The following is a 23,367-nucleotide window of genomic DNA, read 5'->3' on the forward strand; positions in this document are numbered from 1 at the left end:
ATACTTGCACTTTATTAATTCAGTAAATAACTGTCCAATAACTTTCTTAACTGTCCAATGACTGGCAGTTTACCCTGCTGAGGTCATGTTCTGTTAAAATCTTCTTTAATCGTGTGGGTTGACTTTGTATGAAACAAGAACTCCTTAATGACCTAACACCCTGCGTACAGTCTGCGTCAAATAGTTCGTGACACCCAAAGTGGTCAAAAATTAGACAACAGAACCTAATTCCAATGAGGGCTATCGTTTTAGCGCTCACCAGTTAGCGCCACTGTAGAGTAAGGTCCTGTCACTTGCTAGTAGCGAAGACAGTGGCACCAACTGGTGAGCGCTAAAGTGGTAGGAGGACTATCGCATTAGCACTCATCAAGATGGCGCCACTGTAGAGTAAGGTCCTGTCAATCGCCAGGGGTGCCAACTGTTAAGTATAAAAACGATAGCCCTCATTGCAACTAAGTCGTGTTGCGAACTTTTTAGCTACTTTGGATGTCACGAACTATTTGACGCTGACTGTACATCTAGTAGAAATGTTAATATGTCTTAACTAAGCCTTAACTTGACGTTTGTTTTTTTTTTCTTATCTTGAGCACTGAATATGATACAAGTAGGTCGCTTAAACATCATTAACTTAACTAGGGCGTGATTAACTCTCTCTTTAGCCATTACAAAATAAACTAAAATACTAATAATCTAATCTATCCAATCTACTTATGAGTATGTACTTACATATCCTTGGTTCTTATTTGGTTAGACATGTAAACACGAGGGAGGGCTATTAAATTTGGCATTACTACGCAAGTGCACGTATTGGCAAAACACCAGGAATCCGTGCGGTACTATAGCTTAGCTACTGAACTAAATATGTTATTATAGCTAAATAACGCTACGGAAATAGGTAAATAATAGGGATAAATGTAGCATCAGTCATACATATTTACGTATACTTACGTCAGGCATCGACGGCATTAGGCCATAAGTGGCAAAAGACACTTAGGTAGCTTTGGCTAAACCTATGAGCAGATCCATAGCTCCACAAAGGTAACAACGCTCTCGCTATGGGATCCACAATTCCACATGTTCTTGTAGCAGTTTAATACAGCTGTTATACAGCAGGACTGGTTCCAGCTAAGATGTGAGCGCCCGTAGTGCCCACACATACTCACAGCAGATTGCCGATATTGAAGCTGACTGCAGCTGTAGTGCATGAATGAACTTGTTTAAATCTACCCATACCGCTTCATAGATCCGTGAACTTAAGTGAGTTTCAGCAGAGATGAAGAGCTGCCAGGTACTCACGGCTCCAAGGAATGAGCGTCAACACGCTGATAGCTTCGTAGGTGGAAGACAATCTATGGTTCTGTCTACCTTTCTCGCTACATAACGTACCGAATTTTGGGAGACCGCGTAGGTAGAGGACAGTTGCGCGGGTCTACGACAGCAATAGTTCCAATAGGCCCCACTACAGTGTTGCCAGGTACTCACAGCTCCTTGCCGCGCTTGACGCTGGACTGCAGCAGCGCGTGGTGCAGCGGGTGCGGGTGGTGCGAGTGCGTGAAGCGGACGCCCTCCCCTGAACAGTATGACGGGGCTACAGCTGTATAGTCTCAGCAGGCTCCGCTAGTGTCCAGGTACTCACAGCTCCTTGCCGCGCTTGACGCTGGACTGCAGCAGGGTGTGGTGCAGCGGGTGCGGGTGGTGCGAGTGCGTGAAGCGGTCGCCCTCCCCTGAACAGTATGACGGGGCTACAGCTGTATACATACTCTCAGCAGGCTCTGCTACAGTATCCGGGTACTCACAGCTCCTTGCCGCGCTTGACCCTAGACTTCAGCAGAGTCGCAGCGGGAGCGTGAAGTGGCCGCGCCTTCCCCTGAATAGTGAACAGTATGACGGGGCTACAGCTGTATAGACTCAGCAGGCTTCCCTACAGTATCCAGGTACTCACAACTCCTTGCCGCGCTTGACGCTGGACTGCAGCAACGCATGGTGCAGCGGGTGCGGGTGGTGTGAGTGCGTGAAGCGGCCGCCCTCCCCTGAACAGTATGACGGGACTACAGCTGTATAGTCCCAGCAGGCTCCGCTACAGTATCCAGGTACTCACAGCTGCTTGCCGCCCTAAACGCTAGACCGCAGCAGAGTTGCAGCGGGTGCGTGAAGCAGACGCCCTTCCCTGAACAGAATGACGGGGCTACAGCTGTATAGTCAGCTGTATAATCTCAGCAGGCTCCGCTACAGTATCCAGGTACTCACAGCTCCTTGCCGCGCTTCACGCTGGACTGCAGCAGCGCATGGTGCAGCGGGTGCGGGTGGTGCGAGTGCGTGAAGCGGACGCCCTCCGCCGGAGACAGCGGGCCCGTGCCTGGCGAGCTGCATCTGCCGGACCCGACCTGGTGGAAAAGATTCAATGTAAAAAAAATCGTCCAAATTGGTTCACCCGATTAAGAGCTACGGTGCCTTAGTTAGACATACAGCGGTCAAAACATCCTCATTTTTGTGTTGGGGCTAAAAACTAGGAGCAGGGCTTCTTTACTAGTAGTTGTCTTGGGTTCCTGGCTGTTCAGTACTGCTGAGGAATTGGCCCCTAACTTACGGACGTTTATACTAAGTATGGTATGTCATTGCGTTTATACTCATTTGGTCATTTGCGAGTGAGCGAAAGAAGCAGATATGCCACGAGTTCTGATAATGTTGTTGTCGACAATTTAGTCGATATTTACTTGCTAATTTTAGTTTTTTGGGTAACCGACGGCGCATGTCTACATTATGAGTGCGACACAATTTTTATTCTGAAGAGCTTATCTGAAGATGTAGTATTTCGAATTCGGTTAATAAGAAGGGTGTGAACATAAATATGTTTATCTTTCACCGAAATCCACGAAAGTCCAGGTCCATAAAAAATCTAAATTAACGCTTAAAATAACTATCTACAAGTTCTGTTCCGACCACATGGATGTAAAGTAATGTAAACAATCTGTAGGTATACCAACCGGGCATAGATAACCTACACGACCCGAGATATAATTGAATTATTAATTAGAACCTCATTAGATGATTGATTAATTGCAACCTTTGTGAAAGGGTTATTGTACCCGAGAACAGCTTAGCAACTTGTTAGTAGAAAAACTTAGCTTTTTCTAGTCGAGCCCAATCCTGTCCGGTGATTAGTTTATCAACAATGGTATGCCAATCACCAGCTTATGAATCAGCCAACTTACGACTAAATTTTGAACCTTAAACTTAGGTGTTTAAACTCCAAAATCCATCGGGGAAATCGGTCAGTGGCAGGTTGACGTGACGGCGATTATGGTAGCAGGAAAAAACAAACAAGTTTTACTATTATGTTCTGGCGATAGCCGTGTACTATGTCTACATACAAGGTATGTGGTACAACAACAAGAGGCGATATAATGACTTGGTACCAGAAGGAAGAGTAAATGTGCGGGGAACTTCAGTCCGTTGAACTGACTGAAATTTAGTAACAATAGAGTGCTAATCTTATTCCACTTTGATCACCTGGATTAGATCACTCCATAAAGTGGACTCCAGGCGACACTTTGGTGTCCTTTGATCACCCATGGATAAGAAAGAAGTCCACTTTGATTACCTAGGTGATCTTTTCAATTGGTAATCAAAGGACACCAAAGTATCGCCTAGAGCAGCGGTTCCCGAAAGGTGGTCCGCGGAACCCTGGGGTTCCGTGGAAAGGCCGCAAGGGTTCCGTAAAAAATATTATCCCACGTTTCGTGACCGACGTTGTTCGCGCGCACCGACTTGTTTACGCACAAGGGAGGGGCAGGGCGTGCGGGCGGAGTAGTACGGGGGTTCCGCTAGGAAAAGTATAATCAATTAGGGTTCCTTGGCAAAAAAAAATTGGGAAACCCTGGCCTAGAGTCAAGTGTGGTGAAAGGTTGGACGAACAGTTGGACTGTTTGGCTAGTGTGGAACCGGCATTAATTGTATCACTATCCTACATTCTACCTTCACAAATGCATCGCACGATTGCTAATAAGGTTCGACATCTAGTCTACAAGTCTATAGTAGATGCAATGGAAATCGATATGGCGTAAACGAGTTTCGCTGTGGGAGTCTGCTTCGATAGCTTTTTATGGCGACGCTAAATGGAAGATGGCGAAAAGATTTTACTATGATAAACGAAGCAATTATAATCATGATTGGTTCGGCACACTTAGATGTGATCGGAAGAATATGTGCTCTTTTTAGATTGTGTGCATTTTTCATCTGGCTAGATGCAAATTAAAGATTGGTGCTAGTCGACGTAGCACATGATGTCGTGCCCTGCGTGCCCAAACAACTGCTCGCCAGAAGATTTAATGGATGCTACTGACAACGCCACTCTTGCGGCGGAGTTTTGGGCTGACACAGTGTAAGTTTGTTGTCGAAGATGCTAAAAGTCATAAACAGGTTCCTTTTTTAATATGGAACTGTTAGCTATAGAGAAGCAGAAAAGTTCTTGAGTCGCGGTCACGAGTCAGAAAATGTAGTATAGTAACGTAAACTTAAGTTGACTGTGCAGTATCATAAGCTAGTATTCTTAATACGGACTCCAATACGAATCAACACTCAAGAATAGATTCAATGTTGGCTAATACTCATCAAGTGAAATATTTTTTGTCGTAGACATAATATGAACTCTGTGGCGATTCTTACTCATCCAGTCGTGAGCGAGTTTCATAAGAACACCGCATCGATCTGCCTGTCCTATTGAGGTATAGGCCCGATTCTGTACAGCTATTAAAATTCCCCGTCTCCTAGTTTAAGTCGATAAAAAGAGACAGCAGTAGTAATTGAGCTGTCAAACGTTAGTGACGAATGTAGTACAGACAAGGCACAACAAGGTAAGCACTGGCTTCTTAAGCAGTTGTAATAGGGGCGAGTTTGCTCCAAAAATGGATAGGCTAATGTGCTATCTGTACATAAACGTTTTGTTGAATTAACTAGGTATGCTAAGCTGAAGTGGCAATGGGCAGGGCGCAGAACTGACGGCCGATGGGGCAGCAAGGTTCTGGAGTTGAGGCCACGTACCGGAAAGCGCAGCGTAGGACGTCCACCCACAAGGTGGATCGACGACCTCATAAAGGTAGCGGGAAGCCGCTGGATGCAGGTTGCTGGATGTTTTGAGAAAAATACAGAAAAACGTTCTAGTTGTCTTCCCAAAAGGATACTTAATACCCATAACCAAGGTGTTCGCGGAAGACCAGCTTCTTGACATACCTCTTTGCGAGCAAATGCTAATTACATAAAATTACTATTTTTTCTTTATTTCTTCTTTCTTGTCTATTCGAGAGACATTACAATACCTCTAGCATGAACAACTTTCGTCTTCGAATCGTTTGCGTATTCGACAAAATTCGATACTCAACCTGTGACAATTTTGATTCTCAAAATAAGTTTCGTGCAACCATTTCTACTAAGTTCACTTTACGACACGTTCACAAGGGTTGCAGTTTTCGTACTAAATCTTTTGATGGCGATTCGAATACGCAAACGATTCGAACTCGAAAGTTTTTCGTGCTAGCCGTACAGGTTTTCGAGATAGTGAATAATACGAGTATCTCAGAATCAGGCACTATGTTGTACTATTTTTTGCCTATCCTTAAGTACAACGCACTGTTGTTATATTTTTTTGTAGTTTTTGTCCGCAAGCTCTGATGGTGACCGATAGGAGTCGTGCTGGTTTTTTGTCGGTCTTTTTGAGACTTTTAGATTAAGCATATCTATTGTTAATGTACAGCCGATAGCAATAGAACTTACCACGAAATTTAACATTTGATAATGGATTTTATATCGTGTGGCATAAGGTTCTAAGTCAATTGAATAGTTGTTTATATAAATACACTGTGTACGTACATGCTAATGAGAGTACCAATCATGTATCATTCGAATACTATAACTTTGAGTCCTATGCAATAAAGTTATCATTATGCCTCTGCCGTCTGGTGCGGCAAGGTCAACCAAATGACAACAATACAGAAATTGAGCAGCCTACAACGGCTAGCCTGCATCACAGCAACCGGAGCACTATCAACGACACCAGGGGCTGCATTAAATGCTCTGCTTGATCTTATACCACTGCATATGCATGTGCAAAAAGAAGCCAAGCAGAGCACATATAGAATCTGCACCCGCACGAAAGTCAGATGGGCTTCTCAAAATCTGATAAGACTCAAGGAATCAGTACTTGAAAACAAACTTCTGTGCATGCCCAGTGACGACATGCATACGGAATGTAACTTCACCAAACTATATTCCGTAAACATACCTCCTAGAGACAAATGGCTAGAAGGCCAAATGTCATTTAAGGAAGGTAGTCACGTCTGGTACACGGACGGATCCAAAAAGGAAAATAATGTAGGTTGCGGGATCTACGGAGAGAGGCCTAAGCTCAAAGTTAGCCTAAACATGGGGACTGAAGCCTCAATCTTCCAAGCCGAGGTCTTTGCCATAAACAAATGTGCAGAGATAAACTTGGAAAGGAAGCTCCAGGATCAACACATCTACATCAACTCAGACAGCCAAGCAGCACTGCTGGCCTTAACATCCTTCGAATACACGTCAAAATTGGTGCAAACATGCACCGAGACACTGAATGCACTGGGAAATACCAACAAAGTAACGCTTACATGGGTACCAGGACATTCGAATATAGAAGGAAACGAAGTAGCAGATGAACTCGCCAGAGATGGAGCCGATAACCCTCAAATCGGCGTAGAACCGTTCTGTGGAATTACCAAACAACGAGCCACCACGCTACTAACCGCCCTCTGCAAACAAGAGGCTATTGAGTGGTGGAAGTCTACATCGGGACAAAAACACTCAAAAGCACTCATTCAGGGATATAGCAATAAAGTAACTAAGGAACTGCTAAAGTTCAAAAGATACAAAGCCTGTGCAGTGACTAGAATACTGACCGGCCACTGCAAACTAAACAAACATAAATCGAACATGAACATGACCGAGGAAACTCTGTGCAGATTCTGCCATACAGAAGAAGAAACGGCCATGCATGTTCTTTGCTCATGCTTCCCGCTTATGAGCAAAAGAAGTATCCATCTCGGGCGACACATCATGCACCCGGATGAGATAGCAGATATCACGCTCCAAAGAATCTGGAAATTTATAGACTCAACGGGACTAAGCAGTGAACTTTAAAGACAAGGGCTGCCACAATAGATCAAACCTGGTCGAGTTGGCGCAAATAAAGGCCCAAAAACCAATAATAATAATAAAATCTATCTTTAATAATTATAATCGTTATACCTATCTCAATGACAAATAAATGATAAATTCAAGTGGTACGATGATTCCAATAAATACCTGCCATGTCAACTCGATAAATGCATTTGCTATGACTTATGTTATTTATGTATCTACATAACGTTTAATTAGATTGGCCCCTTCAGTTTTCTTGAAACACTTTTAGGGGTCCAACGATAAGAGTTGCGACCGACAAAACCAAGAAATTCTTAATTCATAATTTCATACTGGTGGTGAAAATTCTACTTCCTACTAATATTATAAATGCGAAAGCTTGGATGTCTGGATGTTTGTTACTCTTTCACGCAAAAACTACTGAACGGATTTTGATGAAACTTTACAGTATTATTGTTTATAGCCCAGAATAACATATAAGCTATAATTTATGACGATCTGTGATAAAATAAATTTCACGCCGGTGAAGCCGCGGGCAAAAGCTAGTTAAATATAACTAAATCAGACCCCTTGATGAAGACCTTAATGAAACTGATAAACTTCCTGATTACCACTAAGTTACTAAAATTATTTTTCCTAATTTCAAGATACAAAGGTGTTAAGTGGAGTTACTTTCTTGTTTTTAACCTTCTGAGGAGGACCAGGCGAGTCACATACTCTCTTCAAGCTTGGAAACCGTAACGTAAACATTACACGTTACATAACAAACTAGAAGGCATCTAAGCGATAACCCGCTCATTACGTTACATAACAGCGATTACTTGCTCAAGGACATCCTCATCACAGTATAGGATGGAAAGGTAGATCATGTTGTCTTAATTGCGAGAATGAAGCGATAATAGTCCAACGGTGATTAAGTCGGACAGGCCGAATCGAGATCCGAGGAACGCGGGTTCGAACCCCACTCCTAAAGTAGCCCATAAGTTCGCAACACGTCTTTGTTATATCTTTGAAATAAGGTTAAGTGTTATCAACATTTTGGCCACTTTGGGTGTTACGAACTATTTGACGCTGACTATTCCCACCACTGCAACTCCTGTGTAGCCAGGATCTACAGCTTGACCGCCATAAAAACCCAACCAATGAAGGTCAAGTTTGTCCCGGGGGAAATTTAAACTGTCATTGGACCCGCAACGAAATTAATCAGAAGAACATAGGAGGAGTTCGAAATTAAGGTTCGACTTCCCTCCATTGCCCTCTATTTGAAAAAAAAAAGAATGAGACATGTATAGGCTCTTTAAGAGCCTTTGATGATTTGTAAGTACTAATTTAATTAGTCTACACAAATAAAAATAATTTTGATTTTTTTATTTTGATCCTATAGTAGTCCACTGCTGAAGACGTCACTCCACCTTCGAGCAAAGCAGAGGAATTTACCACTGAACCTCAGTGCTCCCGAATTCTAACAACCTCATTTTAACGAGAATAACAAATGAATAGCACTTAACTGATACTACTCCTTCATTTTCACTGTGGCATAATAAGTGTTTTCATTTACCCAGGGGATTGGTCGGAGGCTCATCTCGTATATTTTCCTTATTGTTTAATCTGGGCAAAGGGACAATTTAATACAGGTCGTTTGTGCCATTTGCGTATTTGATACTGCCTGGATGTTACGCTACTTGTAGAAAATTCAAGTTTTTCGTTATACATAATTATATTTTAATAAGAATGTAAGGAAGAGGATCAATCGATTTTTATTTTCAAAATTTAATTTCTCGCAACACCATGCAAAAATATCATAATAATCGAAACTGAATCTTCAAACAGTTTCTATTTACATGGAGTCATCGTGATCATCAGAACAAAGTTCGCATCATTGATTTTATTTTTTATTTTACAAGGAAAACAATACCACAGTGTAAAAACTATGTAGACTAACTTTTTAGAAAACTTATAACCATTAACATGTTTTCACATTTAGAGAGCCTGAGTAATGCTTGTTTATCAATAAACAAAAATAGAAAAGAATTTACCAAGCCAAAGTTACCTACTACTAATTAAATTAAAGCTTAATACAAAAAAAAAGCACCTTTCAAGAATGCACATCAAACCAGTTTTTGAAGAGATTTCGTTTAACACTATTTATGCTGGAATTGAATAAATCAATATCGGGATCGCCAGCCATAAGGTTAAAGACATTAGCAGCTCGAATAAAAAATGAGTTCTTCCTGTAATTGCTATTACTATGAGGAACAGAAAGAGTAATGGGATACAATTAATGTTTCATACATCAGCTGTCGTTGGGCATTCCATTCAGACAATTGATAGGTACTAATACATACGTCGGTTAGTTCTGGTCACTGACACGATGTGATCGAATCATAACTACAGCACATGAGAAATGAAATCTTTACTCATGTGAACTACAGTCTTCATATGAGACCGATTACATTCCAAGATAGAAATACTCAATTGGCCAATACCTGTCTATAGTTTATTCAAATTCAAATAGTTTATTCAGTACATAGGCCCTTTCCAAGGCACTTTTACTGATTTTAAGTCCTCTACTAATCGTAATAAGCCTGATTCAAACTGAAGGTAGTTAGTCTTGAAACTGTCTTGTGATTTGTCAAAACTTATTCAAGTTCAAACAATCAAAAGAGACCCACCTGTGTTATGCTTAAGGTTGAATCGCTTTTTGAGCGTCTTTTCTTGACGGACGCCTATGAATAGAATATTTTTAAACTGGACACAAATTATTAATTAAACAGTTACCATTATTACTTATTCTGTGCCATTAACCGAGTATAATACTAGCTCGCAATAAGCGTTTCGATAACTCCTTTATAATGCGAACAGCTAGGGACTGGAATTCGCTGCCTGCTACTGTCTTTCTCGAACACTATAATCCGAGCCTTTTCAGGCGAGAGTGAACAGGCACTTACAGGGCAGATATGTGCCATCCTAGACTGCATTAACACCAGGTGCGATTGCGGTCAAATACCAGCCTTGTAATGTATAAAAAACATCCATCATGCATACATATTATGGCATTGCACTCGTTAGCACACAACTAGACAAGGACAGCACACGTTCTTATCTAACGTTACAACCGCGAATGTCCTCTGCGGCCGCAGTTTCGCAGTTACGATATTACGCGGTGTTGAGTAAACCTATCGCGTTGCGTGCATCATAATGATAAAATGATTAATGATATAGGGTGGTAGTACATCGATCTAACGCGTGGCATCATCATTTCAGCGTATAGCAGTACTGCTAACGGAGTGTCCTAGCTGGACTACGATTGACTGGTGTTGGTAGACATCTTTTCCGATTATACGACCAAAACGACCACTCTTGAAAGAGTGTAGCGACGAAGAAATACGACAAAACGGAGAAAGTGTACACGTTCAGGCGATAGAATATAGGTTCCCAAACTTATTTGAGACGCGCCCCCTTTCGCCTATACAAAAAATTCCACGCCCCCCCCCCCCTCCTCCAGTCAAGATTAGACATATCGAGCAGTCTGGATTCTCTCAGAGGTCGCAGGTTTTTTATACTAAACTACACAGATGGCCCCTTTAAAGGAACCAATACGATGGAACTTTTTACAGGGATATCCTGTATTTATGCGATTTACTGAAGACTCTCTCTCTTCGCACACTTCTAACTGTGTACTCAATATCTCTTTAACATTTATTTTTCTACTAACGGCTCTAACTGACAAGGACGCAGCACACGTTTCTTATCTAACGTTACAACCGCGAGTGTCCTCTGCGGCCGCAGCTTTCGCAGTTACGATATTACGCGGTGTTGAGTAAACCTATCGTATTGCGTGCATCTTAATGATATAGGACGGTAGTACGAAATAACGTAAATTTTGTGCTGATTTCACAGTAGAATCTTTTCAACTCGGCAGGAGGGGTGTTCGGGTCCATCATATACAAAGTTTTGGCCGATTCTTTACATTTTTGCCTGTTTTGATGTTTAACTGGATGGGGACTTTTTGGAAGTCTGGTGTTCTGCGCATTCTTGCAGAAGCCTTTGCTGCCAAGTCTGCTTCTTCATTGCCATCGAATCCAGCGTGGGCCTTAATCCGAGCGAGTACTCCACTAGCTTCCATTGCATGTGTATCTCAATAACACTCACTAACAAAAAAAAACTGCTCTATCTCTAAACCATCTGAACAAAGCTCTCAAACGCCTCAAATGGAACAATAAAAGTGTATGTTTAGGGTAAGAGTTATTTTTTGTATTTATAAACTTATGCAGGGCCAGCCAGTATCAAAGTGTGTGAGACTATTAATGATAATACATACTAGTAGTAGATCATATATAATTAACTTTTAAAAAAATAAAACCGACTTCAAATGCGTGAATACATATTAAAAAAACTAAAAATTAAAAATATTGCGTATAAAAAAGTTCATCCCCAATTTTCCACCCTTGGGGGTGAAATATTTTCTTCAAATTCGCATGAAACCACCCTTTTGATAATACCTATTCAACAAAAAAATAATCGTTCAAATTGATTTATAATCGGCGGAGATATTGCGTATAAAAAGTTCATCCCCAATTTTCCACCCTTGGGGGTTGTTTTTTCTATTATTAAATTTAAATGGGACCACCCTTGAGGTATTACCTATACGCCGAAAAAAGATTTGTTCAAATCGGTTCATAATTGGCGGACTTATCGCGTAACAAACATAGGAAAAAAAAAACATACGGGTCGAATTGAGAACCTCCTCCTTTTTTGCAAAACAATCCAGGGTGACTAACTATGACATAACCGATTGGTTTTAAATGCTGCAAAAAAGACGTGAGAATATGCAATTTAACTACCTTAATAACTAAGAATACAGTCAAAACTCGTTTATTTAATTGACAGCCCAATCATCTCTCCATCAGTCACAATCGGCAGTCACGATTAACACATTCTTTTAACATTTGCAACGATTAACAACCATAAATAGAAAAAAAGCTTGTTGGAACTAAAATTACATGAATGACACAAGTCCTGAAGAATGTTTAATAAAAAACAGATACAGGGTGGAAACGATAAGTCATCTTACTCGACTCGATTATTTCAAAAGTATACAAGATATCGAAAAACTGCTTACTCATCCTGAGTCTCTATCAAACGGTATCAATAAAATAGGTCACAGAATAAACTGAATCTCTCCGAAAATTCAATGTTTTTAGTTCAGAAAATTCGTGGAGCACACTAACTGTATATTGTAAACTATGTTTTTTGAACTAAATTAATTATTTTATTTCTTTCTTACAATGAAACCCCTTCAAATAGCTCTAAGGCTACGGGTCAGAAAGGTGCTGAGTCGGTTTAAATATGTTTCAAGTGCTATGTATTTAATTTCTAATTCAAATCGACTGAAATCTAGCAATAATCTACCCCTTAAACAGCCCGCCCTAAGGCGTTAGGTCAGGAAGGCGCTGGTCGGCAAAAGTGGGCCAGTCCGCGCCCACACGCCATTCACTGGGCAAATGGAAAATCTATTCAGAAGGCAAAACAATGCAGACTTACTTTTTACTTACTTGCTGTTGTAAGTAGGAGTTCTTTGATACAAATGAGGAGTGAAAAGTATTTATAAATGAAAGCGTAAAGAAAGATTTTAATTTATTTTGGGACAACAACTCTGGTTGAACAATCTTCATATTCTTTGTAACTAGAAAAGTCCTTTGCCTCTTACAATCAAAGTGTTAACAGTTAGTTAACAGGTCTAAGACAAGTTTTTTAGAATTAAAAAATTCTCTCAGCACTGGCGTGTTAAGCGATAGACTAAAAATATCTTAAAATAACTTTACAAAATGTGAACATTTGTAATTAATTACGACTTCACATCTTCTTAATCTTCTTATCTAATAAGATTTTCATAGCAATCACATATTATAGCAATAGCTGTGCATTCAAAACTGAGAGCAACTCGACTTACAAATTATGTAGTACGTAAGTACATGAGTTGCTTAGCCTTAGTTCAGTGTTGCTAAAGCTGTGGTCTGCAGTGTCTGTGTTTGTTGTCCTCAGTTTTAAATGTAATACATACATACACCCTGTATATTGTCTATGCACTTACCACGAGCGAAAGCCTGTGGTGCGGGGGCGGCGGCGGCAGGCGGGACGGCCGTCGCGATACAGTGCACTGTTCTTTCTGCAACAGACAAACCAATTTATATTTACTATGTAAGCAAATAAGGGTTACAAAAAGGTGAGGTGGTGGCCTGAAGAGGCAAGAGGCAAGAAACTAATCAAAATAATAAATAAATAAATAAATATATAATAAAAGTAGGAGTTATGTAAAAATTAAATATTCTCCAAATAAGAAGTGTACTGAAGTCACTCTTTTCAGTGATACTTACTACATTACTTGTAACAGTCACAAAAGCATTTTTATCATCATCATCAGCCATAATATGGCGTCCTCTAAAAGGCCTATTGTTTCGGGCTAACCCTAAAATATTGTAGGAGAGTGCTGAAAAGAAGCAGCGCGAGAAATTCACCTATTTGTCAGTCTGCCTCTTTTTCAGAGGCCTGTAAGTAAGTAAATATGACAAGAAAAATCTCCTCTCATAGTTTCAGTGCAATGTACTGCAAACGAAATGCAACGACATCATTCTTTGCTGCTTTTCTCACGTGTTGGTTTTCCGCTTTTCTATCTGTAGCTTATTGGTATTTTACAATTTCCAATTCTCTGTCACAGCTAATAAGAACTAAAATAAAGCTTACTTACTCAACATTAAGTTTTCACTTACCACGTGGACGGACAACGTCGGCGCCGACTTGCCGAGAGCTGATCGGCGCATGCGCACGAGGTTGCTGGTCCGCGACCCCTTGCCTGCATCTGCAAACAAAAATATAATTTGATGTACATATTCGTGCGGAAGAAATTTTTAATGGTTGGATTGGAACTGGTCAAGTATTCATCATTTGAGCCACAGGACGTCCACTGCTGAACATAGGCTTCCCCCAATGACTTCCACATCGCACGGTTGGTGGCGGCCTGCATCCAGCGCCTTCCTGCTACCTTTATCAGGTCGTCGGTCCACCTTGTGGGTGGTCAAGTATTACTGATACTGAACTAATCTAGGTTTTGGATACAACGTTAACCAAAAAACATCGAAATACATCTCCAAAACGAAGATCAGTCCAAGAAATAAGACAAAGGGAAATAGATATAAAACAACTTATGACCAAGTCAAAGACGATTCCATAAAATAATGCTTAACAAAAACCTAACGCAAATTGAATAGATAGATCGTTTTTATAATAGACCATGGCAATCTAAAAGATACTGTTCTTTATTAACTCCCCATAGTAATAAAAATAAGATCCACAATGCTATGACCACATCACTTCCTAAATGAGTCAACAAACTATGAAACTACTAGGCCTCTTAACAATTGATATTCAATAGCAACAATAATCAACCTTATCTCAATACCCACACGTACCAAACAACACTTGCGGTCGACTGTACGAAATAAGGAAACCATACGAAAACGTGGTTCAAGGGAACTAATGAGGTAGAACAAAGAGTTCTGTCATAAAAACTATAATACCATTAAGATCATCTGATACTTAAGCATTTGATTACATTTATAAAGTATTGGAATTACTGATAATGCGAGTTTCCAGTTTAGATTTTACAGTCAGCGTCAGATAGATCGAAGCATCTAAGATAGCCAAAATAATCTGATATTAAGACACTAGTGGCATATATCCTGCTGTAAATGCCCGTAAGTTTCAGCAAAATGACACCTACTGCTGGAAAAAACCCAAGGATTCCCATGACTGGCCTTGCGCTGCCCGCATCCAGGTACCACTTATGAGACAAAAAGTCTAGGATCAGATTTTACGTATCGAAAGTCATCATCATCATCATCAGAACATTTAGTCCCTACTGCAGGATCTCTTTCTTTTCTAATCTAATTTACCAAAGGAGACTTAATCCTACACGTCACACGCTTGTGACGCTGGCCAGACGGGTTGGGGGTTGGGGAGACCTGATGTTCACATATTTGTCCCTTAGTCGCCTTTTACAACATCTACGGGAAGGATGGGAGTGTTCCTATTTTACTCTGCCAGAAACCACACGGCTAACTTCCTCAAATAACACACGAATTCACCGACTGAGTTCCTCAAACAATATTGATAAAAATGTGACAGTGAATCATCGGTGATTCCTAACTATCCGTCACGATGATCCATCCATTAACTTTAGCATCTTATACGTGACTAAGCCGAGATCACCGTGCACGTACAGGCAGTAACGTACGGTATAAAACAAACACTAAACCGGTTTACTGGATAATCGCCATAATTTATTATTGTTGTGGCTCTTTGTTGCAATTTGTATTCCGCATACAGAATACCTACAATTACTTCAAAATAATAAACTTGGCTCCTTAACTAAACACTTAAGTAAAAAAAGCAACAGGAAGAATACGAAACCTTCTGCAACTTTAGGTTAACGGTGTTAGACAGTCAGGTTGAAATTTAAAAGAGCTACTTGGCGCCACTACCCCTTACTCTATAATGCCCTCCAACTCCAACCGTTTCAGCGACCTTCAACTGTGTCAGCGCACACCAAAAACAAATACAAAAATCTTTATTGTGAATCATAGGTAAAATGATGACATGTTGACCAGTTGGCCCCAGTAGAATTGCAAGTCCAGGAACTTAAAAATCCTGTCAATCGCTAGTCTCTAAGAGAAAAGACTAGACCAGACTCGGAAAAGGGCCTAAGACACATCCTGGTCTAATAATTTGAATTTGGGTGGCTAACGCCCGGTATTCACAAACATTACTATGAGGTCTCACAGTGCGCGTGGACGCACAGGGTGACACACGAACCAATCACAAAACTCCATTCAACGCTGTGCGTTCGATTTGCTGCTTCACTTAAGCAAGCATCGTTTGTAAATACGGGCGTAAGACAATAGAGCCAACTGATGAGCGCAAAGACAGCAGCTCTCATTGCGTGAGATCTCCCGGGAAAAGTCACTCCATCAATATTGCATTTGAACCCGCTGTGATCATCAAGAAACCCAATCAACATAAGAACATTCCAAATGAAAGCATTAAAAGCTTTGAAACATTACTATATTGTTAACATGCTTAGCCTTCTGTAACCAACGGCACATAGCACACTCGTCGACTTCTGTTGTTGCAAGAATTTGGACAGTTCCTAGAATACTATCTTTAAAATTTCCTATTAGATGACTTTCGTTTCTAGTTTATTGGAAACGTCCGAAAGGTTAATGGATAAGCCAGAATACATTAATTGTTGTCACCATATCAACTTTATGCCACTTTTACCTGACCAAACCCCGATGACGGAGCGAAGGCGGCACGCCCCCGCCGCGCCTAGAATACAAGTTTATAAATACCGCCAAAAGCAATATTTATTTAGAGTTCCCATCGCGTAATATCGTGCGAATCGCTGACGATTGAAAGTTGTTAAGAGTTAGTGATGTTTGAGGTCGACACTTTCGTCGGAAATATATCGATAGTAGTTTATGTGGAGAAGGTGATTTTCTTAATCGATTTCGCATTGTTTGAGTAAACGAAGACTGATATCTAGGATTTTCTATTGGCCAAAAAGTAAGCGATTCTAATGGCCGTTGTATCTAAGTCGCATTAGATTACCATTAGAAATCGCAGACTTTTAGGAGCTTGAAATAAAGAACTACATAAGACTCAGGATAAATAACAGGGCTAATTGCGAGTAGGTACATGCATACACTACACATCCACCAAAGGACATCATCCACGTTTCATATATTTTTGGTCCAAAATCCAAAGTGCCGGCCAACAAAAAAAAGTGCTGTATTCTGACAGAATACGTCTGCCTTAGCATTTGTTACTATGGCACCAAAGCCGTAGCTCCACTGTGCGTCGAGTATTTGAGATCTAAAAATCATCGACTATTCATACATTTTTTGTTCAAAATCAAAAGTGTCGGCCAATAAAATAAAAAGTGCTGTATTCTGACAGAATACGTCCGCCTTAGTATTTGTTACTATGGCACCAAAGCTGTAGCACCACTGTGCGTCGAGTATTTGAGATCTAAAATTCATCGACGATTCATACATTTTTTGTTCAAAATCAAAAATGTCGGCCAATAAAAAAAAAGTGCTGTATTCTGACAGAATACGTCCGCCTTAGCATTTGTTACTATGACACCAAAGCTGTAGCACCACTGTGCGTCGTAGTATTTGAGATCAAAGTCAGTCGTTTCATATATTTTTAGAACTCAAATACTACGATGCACAGTGGTGCTACAGCTTTGGTGCCATAGTAATAAATGCTAAGGCGGACGTATTCTATCAGAATACAGCACTTTTATTTTTTGGCCGGCACTTTTGATTTTGGACCAAAATGGATGATGTCCTTTGATAAGTATTTCGAAAGACGTAGAAAACATAAAAACAACTTGTATACTGTACAAACAATACCAAGACCTTAGTTATTGACCCCAACAATGCGCCAACATCGTGATTTTTGTTTTTAATTCATTCATGAATACTGTAAAAGAATGTAAATATGTAATTTAATTTACATAAATCATCCAGCTATGTATTTTTCAAGTACGAATGTTTTGTAGTGGCGGTTATATTTATTAAACAAAAATTTACAAACGTGTAGGACTCATTTCAGGATCGAGCGATCTGGCGCATGAGAACGAGGAGGGCCAACCCCAAATAATGGGAAGAGACACGGAAAGAAGAAGAAGAATAGGACTTATTTTCTAATCGATCGAACTTTATTCGCATTAACATCACTAGAGATTTGATGCGCATCCACGATAAAATTGCATAAGTGACAAGTATAAAACTTGAGATAAAAACATCACATCACCGACGTTTGTGTTATCTGCTAATTGAAAGAGAAACCTGATTATTTATGTTTTTGGGACACAGATAAATCAGCAGATAGATGTGAAAACTGCTGTGACAAATTATTGCTACATTAAAAAGTTGTGAGCTGTCAAAATTGACAGGTTTGACGTATAGCATAGGCCGTATCGGATTTCGAAGCACGAAATCTGTTGAGGCAACTGCTCCTTTTGTTAGATAGTGGTTTATTGTGTTGGCATCGACACTAGAGTTGCGTAAAGTTATTAAGAAATCTCTCGCGGTGAGCCTGAACCACAGAATAAAATTTTAAAGTTAATAGAAATGTTTAATTTCCAGCCTCTAAGAACGAAGAAGGGAAATTGAAAGCTTTAATTTTCAAGGAGAGCTATTTCCCCCAACAATTATATAGCTCTGCAGCCTCCAGCCTCGAAATAGGAATTGAAACTCCATTTTAAGTCTAAAGAAGCATCGGCATATCTAAAAAAAACTGTAGAGTAGGTAGGTACCTACTTACTTTCCAATAAAGTATAAATGAATAGAACACAGCCACATTAGAGTTGCCTTTACCTTGTTACACTTAAGATAAAATATCGATAAAAATTCCACAAGAGAGCTTGCAGTTTTACAGCAACTGTACTATAATCGGACGTATAATCGAGAGTACACGTGAGCGAGCCCACATAAAACCAGTCACACGCATGCAAATAGACAAGAGACAACGGCACAGCATACAAAGTGTCTCGTAACTATACTCAACATCAAATAAATCGCACCTTCCGCGACGCGAACTTTAAAGATTTTCTTCTGACACAATCATGGTACCCCAACAATATTGGTATTATTTGAAAGCCCAATAAATATCCCTAAAGAAAAATACATTCAATTTCATAATAAATGATTAACATATACCATAAATGTGACTTGAAAAAAGACCTCACTTTGGGCTCACCTCTGGGATCAATTAGACCAATTTTTATGGTAATAAAACCAAATAATGATCTCACGTGTCCTCTTTAACCGATGGATAGCGATTAATCCCAACTTAACAGTTTTATAGCCATAAAAGTTGGCTCAAGCGTAACTACCTATTTTTTGAAGAAGTGACTCTGGATCCTTCTAAAGACACATTTTTGGGGTAAAAACCTTTCCTATAATGAAATCAAGTTTAGAACTAGGCTTTTAAGTAGTGCCAATATTGGTGGGAAGTGGGGATGCATACGTTTAAAAGTGGTTGTCGCGGGAGGTGCGATTTATTTGACGACGAGTGTATAATAAAATAGGGATGGCGATTTCAGATCGACTAATCGAAGAATCGATCTTCGAAAAAAACTATCTGTTCTGGAATTGGTACCGACCAACCACCAAAAGCCTTAAACCATGCTTAGTACCTACCTATTAAAATCCAACTTTGATCGACGATCACACCATAAACCTATGATGAACCTTGGATTAAAATGAGATTTCCATACTAAATGTCAATTTAAGACAGGGTTCAACTAGGGTGTAACTTTTATTAATAAGGGGGTAAGACTTCGATTCTCTCTGAATGAACTCTCCAGCCTTCGATCCCGAAATCAATATTTTTCATGAAGACTTCCCAAATCCCATCCCTATCTCAAATGACGACACTATCACGCGTATCGTGGAAATAAAAATGCATCAGAACGTTCTTTCGTCAATCGTTGGGAATGTACAAACGGTTGCAGCTTGGCATGACCGCCAAGAACCGTTTTTATGGAAGGACGCATGAAGGTGACGAAGTAAAGCTGCTTTCAGAACTGCTTATGATAAAATATCCAGGGGTTCCGTAAAAAAGGGTGCCAAACGTGGTTCTAGTACCTGGCGATCTGTACTTCATAACAGCATCAGATTTAGATGAAGTTTTGGCAGAATCTGTACTGCTATTGTCACCAAATTATTCAATACTAAAAACTAATTAAAATTAAAGTAAATTCCATTTTCTTTGGTAGATCGAATAGAAATAGCCACAACATGGTATTCAAACTTGTACGATGGTAGTACAGTCAGTGTCAAATAATTCGTAACATTTAAGTGGCCAAAAAGTTGACAACATAACCTTATTCCATTGTAATAACTTTTTAAAAAAAATAAAACCGACTTCAAATGCGTGAACACAAATAATACCTATTCAACAAAAAAATAATCGTTCAAATTGGTTCATAATCGGCGGAAATATTGCGTATAAAAAAGTTCATCCCCAATTTTCCACCCTTGGGGGTGAAATATTTTCTTCAAATTCGCATGAAACCACCCTTTTGATAATACCTATTCAACAAAAAAATAATCGTTCAAATTGGTTTATAATCGGCGGAGATATTGCGTATAAAAAAGTTCATCCCCAATTTTCCACCATTGGGGGTTGTTTTTTTTATTATTAAATTTAAATGGGACCACCCTTGAGGTATTACCTATACGCCGAAAAAATATTTGTTCAAATCGGTTCATAAAATTGGCGGAGTTATCGCGTAACAAACATAGAAAAAATAAAACATACGGGTCGAATTGAGAACCTCCTCCTTTTTTTGAAGTCGGTTGAAAAATACGTGTTGCGAATTTTTTAGTTACTTTGGGTGTCACAAACTATTCGATTGCTGACTTTACGGAACTCTTCGTACAAGTCTGACAAGGACCTAGGTCCAGAGGCGGCGTAAGGCGTAGGCGACGTGGGCCACCGCCTACGGCCTCGCGGAACAAGGGGCCTCGCGCATCAAAAATTTTGCTCACATGTCAAATTCAACTTTTAAATACTACTAGTTAAATATAAATTATTGATAGCTAAACAATGTAGTTAAAAAATTTTTTTTCCAAACAAATTCAGCCATAATCAGACTCAAAATTAAGCAACAACACGGTTTTAAGTGGTAGAAAATGCTTTACATACTGTAAGTCAGTCAAATATTTGTATTATTGTATGTTATTTTATTTTTTTATTTATTTTTAATTACAAGGTTAGGCTTATAATCTAACATTTCTTATATCACTAAACATAAAAATGTTTGTTGTGACATTGCACATTCATCGCAATAGCTTATAAGTATAAAAATTAATATTATAGGAAGGCGGTAGGTATCAATAAATTTGCCAGCTGGAGGTGAGTCGCACAACGCGATACTACGTCGACTCGGGTCGAGCGTTCCGCTAGTTATTTTTTTGCAACGTACCTACAGGGTGTCTTCATGTTTATGTAATACAAGTTATACTTGTTCCAAAGAAATATTTTATATTATTTTATTTTAGTTAGTAAACTAGTATGACTGTGTAAGATGTGTAATAAGTGCATAGTTTGGTCAGAGGAAAGTTTTGTTATAGTTTTAGTAATTTATATTAATGTAGTTAAGGGTAAGTTTTATCATTGTGTTATGTTATTTGTAGTTCAATTAATATTTATAGATTAGGTAGATTAATGGGTATTTAGCAACACGACGGTATGTTGATTATAAATTATTATTATAAAAGAACTTCCTAAGTATAATTTTTATATTTTTAGTGTTTATTTTTTCTTTTATTTCAGTTGGCAGGAGATTAACCAGTCTCGGAACGATGTACTGAGTGGTTCTTGCACCGTAGGTATTTTTAGCAGATATAGTTGAGACCTTTTTATCTTTTACTTTTCTGGTTAGTTTATTATGTTTTATTGGCACGCGTAGTTCTTCTCGATGATATTGTTCTGTTAGCAAGCTATAGTATACTTTTTGGTGTACTGGTATTATTCTACAGTGTTTAAAGAGTTCGTGATAATTATCTGCAAATTGGCGTTTAATGTTTTTAGGAACTATTAACTTTAGAAATCTGAGTTGTATGGAGTATATTTTGTCTAGGTATGTTTTATATGTACGTCCATAGCTTGTGATGCCATACGAGATAATTGATTCCACAAGACATAGGTACAGGTTTCTTAGAATTGTATACGGTATTTTATTCTTGATGTAATAGAATTTTGATAGGATAACTCTTAGTTTGTTTATTAAGGTTTCTATATGGCAGGCCCAGTTGAACCGATCGTCAATGATTAGGCCAAGGTATGTCTGCTGGCTAACCCGTTCCACGGCTTCGCAGGAGCATCCCGGTTGTTCAACGTGCAGGCAATTATGATTATGAACCAGTAGGCGTGCGTACTTGCTTGGTTTGTTGTGACTGGAGTGTATATGTATCATTTTGGTTTTGCTAGCGTTTAGAACCAGACCCATGTCGTGTGACCATTTACATAAGTTTGTAAAATCATACTGTAATTTCCTTTCTGCAGTTGCTACATCTCGATCCGCCGATATAATGCAAGTATCATCCGCAAATTGGTACAAGGAGCACTCAGTCACGATTCCCGGAACGTCGTTTACATATGTCAGATAATTTAAGGGGCCTAGTACGGAACCCTGTGCCGTGCCTTCCGTGATGCTAATTGGCCGGCTGTACGTTTCACCAACCTTTACCACATATTTCCTATCTTCCATGTAGTTCTTGCACCATTTCAGTAGGGGACCTCTGACTCCGGAGTCGTCCAGCTTGTCTATCAATGTGTGGTGTCGCAACGTGTCAAAAGCTTTGCTATAGTCGATAAAGACAACTAAGACATGTTTCTTATGACCTAGATTTTCGTTGATTTCATCAGTAAATTTTGATAGTAGCATAGTTGTACTTTTGTTATTACGGAATCCATACTGCTGATCATTAAGTACGTCATTGGTTTCATAAAACGATGTAATTAGTCGACATATGTATTTTTCAACTATTTTATTAATTGATGGTAATATAGTTATTGGCCGATAGTTGTCATAGCAATTGTGAGGTCCTTTTTTATATATAGGTCTAACTATACCTTTCTTTAGGCTATCTGGATAAATACCTGTTTTTATAGAAGTGTTAATAAGATTTGTTATAACTCCTACAATGTTTTCTAATATGTGATTGATGTCTATCATACGTATTTGGTCATGACCTGGTGCTTTGTGTATGTTTATGTTTTTTATTATTTTACTGACATCTTGCCGGGTTGCCTTTTTAGGGTATATAGATCGGTCTATCCTACGAGAGTATTGTGCTTTGTCTAGTAAGGGTCTGTTACATGTTGGCAAAATGGACTTTACGTTTCGGTCAAACGATTGAGCAAAATTGTCAGATAAAATAACTTCACTTATACCGTCAAAAGCCCTACTGATGACGTCATCCACCGATTTAGTTATTCTTCCAGCTATTTTATTTAATATTTTCCACATTTGCTTAAGATTATTCTTATTTTTGGTTATTAGTTTGTTATAATATTTATTTCTAGCATCGTTAACGATTTTATTAGTTTTATTGCGTAATT

The 23,367-nt window shown here is 39.3% G+C and overlaps 1 protein-coding gene across 1 annotated transcript in view; it reads right to left on the reverse strand.

Annotated features, from left to right (window-relative positions):
- Window positions 1-2,243: 2,243 nt before the first annotated feature.
- The window catches only part of LOC135084060 (uncharacterized), a 58,170-nt gene continuing 37,046 nt past the window's right edge, over window positions 2,244-23,367 (reverse strand). The window contains exons 2-4 of the mRNA XM_063978803.1: window positions 13,938-14,026; window positions 13,262-13,336; window positions 2,244-2,384 (exon numbers count right to left, since the gene is read on the reverse strand). Of these exons, the coding sequence (XP_063834873.1) occupies window positions 2,244-2,384; window positions 13,262-13,336; window positions 13,938-14,026 (305 nt within the window). The remainder of the gene's footprint in view (window positions 2,385-13,261; window positions 13,337-13,937; window positions 14,027-23,367) is intronic.

The sequence above is a fragment of the Ostrinia nubilalis genome, chromosome 25 (genome assembly GCF_963855985.1).
Source record: "Ostrinia nubilalis chromosome 25, ilOstNubi1.1, whole genome shotgun sequence".
Taxonomy (NCBI): Eukaryota; Metazoa; Arthropoda; class Insecta; order Lepidoptera; family Crambidae; genus Ostrinia; species Ostrinia nubilalis.